The following is a 7,303-nucleotide window of genomic DNA, read 5'->3' on the forward strand; positions in this document are numbered from 1 at the left end:
TGTCCGAAACGAATCAGCAGCAAGCTCTGGCTCGCAGGCCATGGGCCATGGCGTGATGGTGGCGGTATCAACGTCCGAGACTGCTGCCGCGGTGCGCCAGAAGCGGCGCGAGCAAGGAGCGATCTGCCATTCGCAGGCCACGGCGGCGGCATTCTTGTCCGGCGACCGTTGCACGATGGCAGCACCAGGCGCGAATATGACAGGGCACCTGTGGCACCAGCGAGTAAGCGACTATTGCTAATGTTACAATAGCAGAGGGGAGAGCTGCGTCTGTGGTTACTGATGGCGGGAACACGGGACATTTCGGACGAACGGCCGTTTGGATGAAAGCAGTGGCTGCCGTACCGGAGGATTGGCCCCGCTGCTCCGATCTCGAGAGGATCACGGTGGCGGTGCACGGCGAGGCTGATCATCTCCTCCTCCGTGCCGAACTGCGCCTCGCCCCACGCGCGCTGGCCGGATCGTTCAGCCGCTTCACAGCCACCATCGTGCCGTCGGCGAGCCGGCCGCGGTACACGTTCCCGAACCCGCCCTTCCCCAGGATGTGCCTCGCGCTGGACCCGTCCATGGCGGCCTGCAGCTCCCGCAGCCCGAACAGGCGCACGTTCCCCAGCCGCGCCACCGCCACCCCGCCGCCGCCCTCCAGGTCCCGGCCGCCGGCGCCCGTGTCCGAGGGCCGCCGCAAACTCCCAACCTCGACGACAGCGTGCGCGGTTCACCGTTCACGGCGACGGTACAGAGACACGCCTGCGGCTGCGCTGGCGTGCGCTACGCGCAAGAAACGAATCGAGCGATACGTCATTCCCAGGCCACGGCGGGAGGCGGCGGCTGCATACATGTGGTCGGCGACCGTCGGATCGCAACGGCAGCGCCGCGGCCCGCGGTCATGACAGCCAGAGGCCAGAGCACCCGCGCGGTCGGCCGCGTCCGGACCACCGCCACCGGTAGAAAATTGAGTATTATTCTCGGTTGGTTGGTCTCAAAGATCTCCATCCGAGATAAAATTTTCGAGATGAAATAACAATTGCTTCAGCATTTTAGTACCTTCATTAGCATACCGTCATCACTCATCACCAAGGAATTGTTTGACAATCAGTCTGTTTGCTCAAGAAAACTGAAAACAAGAAATCCGAAAACTGAGAAAACGCCTGGAAGGATTGCTGACAACTAGCTGCTTCCTGGTGAACAAAGAACCGCCTACACTTTCTCAGAGCAGTGAGCATATGGAACCAACTACTTCATCTCCTGGAAGTAGTGCTCATCTGGAACCAACAATCAAAAACGCCATCAGCACACAGCACACATGCATATCACGCAACAGTCGAAGTATTGAAAAGGTGAATGCATTTTTACCCACATATGTCCATCGTCGGCAGGGTGAAAGGACCACGGAAGGGGCTGTCCATCTCCAAAGCAAAAGCCGATGAAATCTTGCAATTCTGCAAATCAATCCACTTCCCCTCTTCAATTTGAAAGACCTTCATCTCTGCAATCCCTGTGCCAACGATCAGTAGTCCATTCACCTCACCAAACCCAATCAACCTCGTCCAGTAAGAATCCTCTGGTATGTCATGCCTCCAAGCTTCTTCCCATTGCCCCTCTTTGTATCGGAAAGATCGCAAAAGCTTTCTTCCTTTGATCCTCTTAACCTCAGCTTTGCACAAACACAATTCACCTTCTGTGCGCGAAATCATTAACTCGCCAGCTTTGCAATCTTCGGGCAAAGCAATGGTAACTGCAAGAGAATTCAGTTAGACAAACATATGAGGTACAGAAGGTAGCAAAATATGGTTGGGACTTTGAGTTACCGGCTGTCATAAGATGGTGATCAATTCGGACGATGGACTTGTTCCTCTTGTTCAAACTCAAGAAATATATGAAATTGCTACTGTGCACTGAGAAGGGATGCAGCTGGTGCTCCCTGATTTCAATCTCTGCATTTCTCCATGAACCCAACCTGGAACTGTAAATCCTGAGCATTGTGCTATTGTCAGACTGAGCATACATAGCTGCCAGACAAAACTGCCCCTGAGCATCCCCTGGCACCAATGCAGACGCCACATATCTCTCTTGCAAGCCAATCTCACACCCAGGCACCGGAACCCAAGCAGTCCTCCTCAAGTATGGGTTCCAGATATAAAATTTCTCATCAGCTCTTTTCAGCAACAGGAAACCACTTCTGCAATCTGTGATTCGCGTGTCCTGTGGCATCTCCATGAGTGAAGCACTTATGTAAGAGACTGATCGCATAACTCCTTGAACATCGGCTCTTTTCTGCATTGTCACTACACTTGGCGCCATGGAGGTCATGACTACTGCAGCAACAAAGGGTGGTCTCCGATTCTGCGCTTCTGATCCATACCTCACCACCCGAAGAATGTTACGGCAGCAACATACAGCACGACAACGATCCCTTTGGCTCATTTTGGTCAGGATTTGTAGTATCATATCATCAGACAGGGAAAGGATGTGGGTTACCGATCGGACCTCTTCTTCGCCGCGGTCCTCTTCCGCAGAGCCCACAGCTTCATCGCTCACATTCTCTTCCACGGCCACCGAGCCCACCACAGCTTCTTCGCCGCCATCCTCTTCCGCAGCCACCGAGTCCACAGCTTCTTCGCTGCCATTCTCTTCCACGGCCACCGAGCCCGCAGCTTCTCCGCCGCCATCCACTTCCGCGGCCACCGGCTCTTCCACGCCCTCCATGAGAGCTTCGTCGTGTTGTTCTTCACTCTGCACGATCTGATCGTCACCGAAGTCCTGCTCCTCTGTTCTGTCGGAGCTCGGCGAGAAGGAAGCAGAACAACCCCGCGGCGCCTCCTCGAACTTCGGCACGTGCGGACCGTCCTTCTCGTTCCGGTACCGCTCATGGCGGCGCTGGCGCTCGAGCATCCGCCCTCGGCGTGGCGTGGACGGCGGGGCGCGTGGGCCGTCCCGCTCGCCCTGGCGCCCATCGCGCTCGGGGCTGCGGAGCGGCGGCATGGAACGTGGACCGTCACGCTCGGCCAGGCGTCCTCCGTCGCGGCTGGGCCTGCGTGGAGACCGCGGCGGCGGCATTGATCGCCGCCCCTCCCGCTCTCCACCGCGATCCTCGAATCCGGACGGCCTCGATGAGCGGGGATCATGGCGTGGTCGCTAGCGCCCCTCGCGCTCGCTCCTGGAGGGGAAGACCGGCGTGGGCGCGCGCGAGCCGTCGCGCCTGGAATCCCTCCCCTCGTGCTTGCTCCTGGAGCGGGAGACCGGCGTGCGAGCGCGCGACCTCGACGGCGGGGCGCGCGGGCCGCGCCGCGGTCCCCCGTGCTTCATCTTCCTCGTCGCGGGAGAAGTCGCGGTGGGGATTTCAGGGGCGGAAGGATTTGGCGGTTTGTGGCGGTGGTGGTGGTGGGGTGGGGTGGAGGGGAGGAGCACGGAGCACGCCGGTCTAGAGGGGCTTTGCTCTGACATGAGCTTTGTAGGGGCGGTTGAGGGGGCCGGGTCCAGAGCTTAGTCGTTTTCTTGATTGCTGTTTGCTTTTCTTTTGTTTCTAATACTACGTAATTACACAGCCGTAGTAAAATTGTTGCAGCAAATTTCTTATCATTATTTCGAAGAAATATCTGGTGGTAAATTTGTTGGGAATGCATGTGGTGCAAACCATCTACCCCGTACAACCTTGAAAATTATGAATCAAGGTCACAAGATGCTAATCCAAGGTATAGGGTTAGTGGTGGAATTATTTCGCAGTTAAACCCTCCACCCGCCGGCCATTTTTGCGAATCCTCCCTACTCATTCGCCCATAACCCGTCCTGCCCCATCGCGAGTAGGCTGCCGCCGCCCATGTGCCCCTGGCAAGCCGCCGGCCCGCGTGCTCCTCGCCGCCGCCCCACCTGGCGCTCCAGAAGGTGTTGACCATCCTGCGTGCAACCTCCTACTTGTCCTCACCGTCGATGACGACCACCGCAGTGGGCCCCGCGCTGCTGATGGTGCATCCCAGTGCCCTGCTTGCAGTGCCGCGGCCTTGACGACGGCCATGCCAGGTATGAGAGGCGTCCTAGTGGGCTCGACGATAGCGTCGGAGGACATAGCAGAGGCGATGAGGTCGGCGTCCCCATGCAAGACGGTGGCGATGAGCGTGGCGACCTGGCTGGAGTTGCGGACGTGGTGTTGGATGGGCACGGCCTTGGGTAGGGCGGCGCGCTCTTGCTGGTGGACGCCTCGAAGTTAGGGGTGACGAGGATGAAGTGGAGGAGTAGGACGGGCGGGGAGGCGAGCGGGACGAGATGGAAGGGGTCGTAGCTGCGGATGAGGATGAAGCCTCCGAGGATGGCGGGCGCGATGTTATCGGCGTGGAAGCACGTGGGCCTGCAGAGCACCAGGGGCGCACGGGCGGCGACAGCCTACTTGCGACCGCGATTTGGGACGGCGGCAGCCTACTCGCGATGGGGCAGGATGGGTTACAGGTGAATGGGCAACGGGATTTGTAAAAGTGGCCGACTGGGGGGTTTAACTGCGAAATAATCCTACCATTAACCCTATTCATTAGATTAGCATCTTATGATTTTGATTTATAGTATACAAGGTTGCACGGGTAGATAGTTTGCACCGTATGCATACGTTGCCAAATATGAAAATTTGTCATAATCGCTTCTTGCTTCCAGCACTCCGTAGTAATTTGTAGAGTTGTAGGTAGCCATCATGTATGTGACGGCAAAACCACATCATTACACAGCTGCGGGCCCGGTCAGGAGAAAATGACCGAGTGGTCCCTGTCCTCTCCTCGCTGCCGCGCCGCCTCCCTACCGGCGTGGCGGCGCCCCCCTCCCCCCTCCGCCCGCCTCGCCTTCCTGCGCCGGCCGCTCCCATCTCTTCCCCTCCTCCCCATTTCCACATGCCGCCTCCGCGACGCCCCTGCACTCCCCTCGTCCAGTTCCCCAGGCGCCGCCGCGTCCCCGCGCCTCCACCTCGGCCCCGGCGCCGGCGGCAGCATGGAGGTAGCAACCCTCCTCCTGCCTTCCTGGCTGCGACCTCATGTGTGCTCGTATGGTCGTGTGCGTAGGCATCAGCTGCGCAGCGTGACCAACGTTGGGAGCACGGCTCCGTGACACGTCGCTGTTCCTGCAAGCAATTGAGGAGTTGTGTTTTGTCAGATTGTTTTTGCCTTCAACAAGAAATTGATTGACATAGCGTATACTGTATACTAGTGGTGACTCTAGAGTAATAGGACGACTAGATTTAAATGCTACTGATGTTTGGTGAAGATGGGGAAATCTTAGTGCTATTTTGGGGAAGATGGGAAGGAGATTGTTGGTCGACTCTGAATTCCCATCTTTGTGTAATTGGATAGCAAATTTGAAGAATGGGTTCTGTTAATTTTGTTGGGAAGATGTTTTAGACTCTAGAGCCTCTGGTTATGTAGTTTGGACAGTATTTTTATACACTCGAGCTGTTAATGACACAATCCTGTTGACACTCAAAGAGCGAAATAATTCCGAACTAAGAGTCAAATTTATATTACTCTTCCCCAATTGTCCATATAGTTTTTTTCCCCTCAGTTTCAGATAAAATCAATAAGGAATTGTGTCTGACTAGAATGTAACCCTGACCGATCAGTTAAATGTTGTTCAGATTTATTTTGTGCCTTTTACATAGTCCTTTGTTAACTTCCTGTTCTAGCAATCACTCCTATTCCAGGCTGTGCATTGTGCTCTATTCAAAAGAGCCGGAACCCTTTGTTTTTCTGGTAAACCGGTTTAATGGTTTATCTTCGTATGCATATTAGATACAGAATGCCAGGGTAGAAAAAGTTTCTGATGGCGGCAACGGATTGTTGGAATGTGAAAAATTTTTCTCATAAGGGAAGAAGAAGATGATGTATCATCCAGGAGAAATTCAATGTCATGTTTTCTTGAACTAGCAAAATGTTAGGTTGCTCAGAGAACCTTAATATGTTGTTTCTGGCATCTGGAAGAAATGCTCACTGACCAGATTGACTAGCATATTTGTTGATAGCTAATACTGAGTTACTGACTATCAACATTTGAATATTGTAACTAGAAAAGTGTTCTAAACTAACACCAAGCACCTACAGAGCTTCTGATCCGGTGCTATATGCAGTAGTTAGGTCATTGCTGAGGAGTTACTTGCCATTGTACTTGTGCTTCAATTGGCTGTATGCTTTCCTATTTCCTCTGGCCTAACTTCAGTGTGCCTGTTTGTTCCAGGCAGTGTTGCTTTTGCTCTTACATTCTGGCCACCGGTGCCATTGGAAGCTTCTTCAGTGAGGTTTGGGTCATACATGGGACACCAGCAATTGGTGGCTCTGGTTCCCACAGTCGCTGATGATGTCACAGAAAATTTAATGCATTTGGTCAGCGTGATGGTGTTATAAGAAGCGGGATGTCAGTATTAGTGTGAGGGCTGCATCAGCGACAGGGTGCCTCTGCTATTCCTGGCTGCAAGCGGTATGCATCATCAGGACAACTACACAAGGCTGGGGACTCTGTGGTTGGCACTGGTCCTTGATGATGCGGCTGATGCTAATTTTTTTCAGTCTTCTGTTCTGTTTCTGGATGCAGTTTTGATTGCTCCATGTATGTTCTCCCTATTACATGTTTAATTATGTGGTTCTTCACCTTTCTCTGGTTGAATTCAAGCAAGGAGATGGCTGTGGATGCTCCAAGTCAAGTGGATATGCAGTTATGCACCCCTATGTTGTATGGCATGGCATGACAGGTTCTTTTCTCATTGCCACGGACTTGCTAGCAGTTCTAGAATTCAGGATGCACCCTTTGAACAGTGAAATTGCTAAGCTTGCTTTAACTATTTGTGATCATTTATATGTAGTTCTCACATTACCATGCAAATTTTGTGTTTCCCAGTTTTAGTTGCACATGGTGAAACACCAGTTTTTAATTTCTCCGCGACAAGACCCTGATAATGATATTTATTTTAGCCAATTTATTAATGAAAGGCTGTAATCCCCACAGAAGTGCTTTGCTGCCACTGGAATTATTGACTATCCGATCATTCTAACAATCACTGGGTTTGTGAGGATCAGAGAGATCCGGACAAGAAAATCGAAAGGAAAACAAGAACCAGAGCAAGAACAGAAGGGGAAAAACGGCAGTTCAAAGCAAAAACAGCAGCAACGATTGACTGATAGGCATATTTAGATACAAGTTCCAGCCATGGAGGCGGCGCTAGCTACTGCTACTGCTACTCTACAGATAAACCTAGGGTTCTACTTCTTCGATAATGCCCTACATACCACGTCCTCCCCAGCTAAGTAGCCGGTGCAAGGTAAAAGTAAAAGCATGTTTACTG

General features: G+C 53.1%; 1 protein-coding gene, 1 long non-coding RNA gene and 1 pseudogene across 3 annotated transcripts; 1 reads left to right on the top strand and 2 right to left on the bottom strand.

Annotated features, from left to right (window-relative positions):
• Positions 1–1,028: 1,028 nt before the first annotated feature.
• On the bottom strand, positions 1,029–3,351 carry LOC117860290 (uncharacterized). 2 transcript variants are annotated; one of them, XM_034743556.2, is made up of 3 exons: positions 1,809–3,351; positions 1,358–1,735; positions 1,029–1,262 (listed from the first exon to the last, which is right to left on the bottom strand). In XM_034743556.2, exons 1-3 carry the CDS (start codon positions 3,055–3,057, stop codon positions 1,234–1,236), a joined length of 1,656 nt encoding a protein of 551 aa, XP_034599447.1. In that variant the 5' UTR covers positions 3,058–3,351; the 3' UTR covers positions 1,029–1,233. The 2 variants fall into 2 exon arrangements, with proteins under 2 accessions (XP_034599447.1, XP_034599448.1); XM_034743557.2 differs by having other exon boundaries at positions 1,354–1,735.
• A 308-nt stretch (positions 3,352–3,659) lies between these two features.
• Positions 3,660–4,674, bottom strand: LOC140223237 (homoserine kinase-like; annotated as a pseudogene).
• LOC117859965 (uncharacterized) lies at positions 4,673–6,843 on the top strand. The gene is made up of 2 exons (XR_004641347.2): positions 4,673–4,971; positions 6,202–6,843. It is a non-coding gene; the product is annotated as an uncharacterized lncRNA (long non-coding RNA).
• Positions 6,844–7,303: the final 460 nt, after the last annotated feature.

This window comes from Setaria viridis, chromosome 6, assembly GCF_005286985.2.
Source record: "Setaria viridis chromosome 6, Setaria_viridis_v4.0, whole genome shotgun sequence".
Classification (NCBI taxonomy): Eukaryota; Viridiplantae; Streptophyta; class Magnoliopsida; order Poales; family Poaceae; genus Setaria; species Setaria viridis.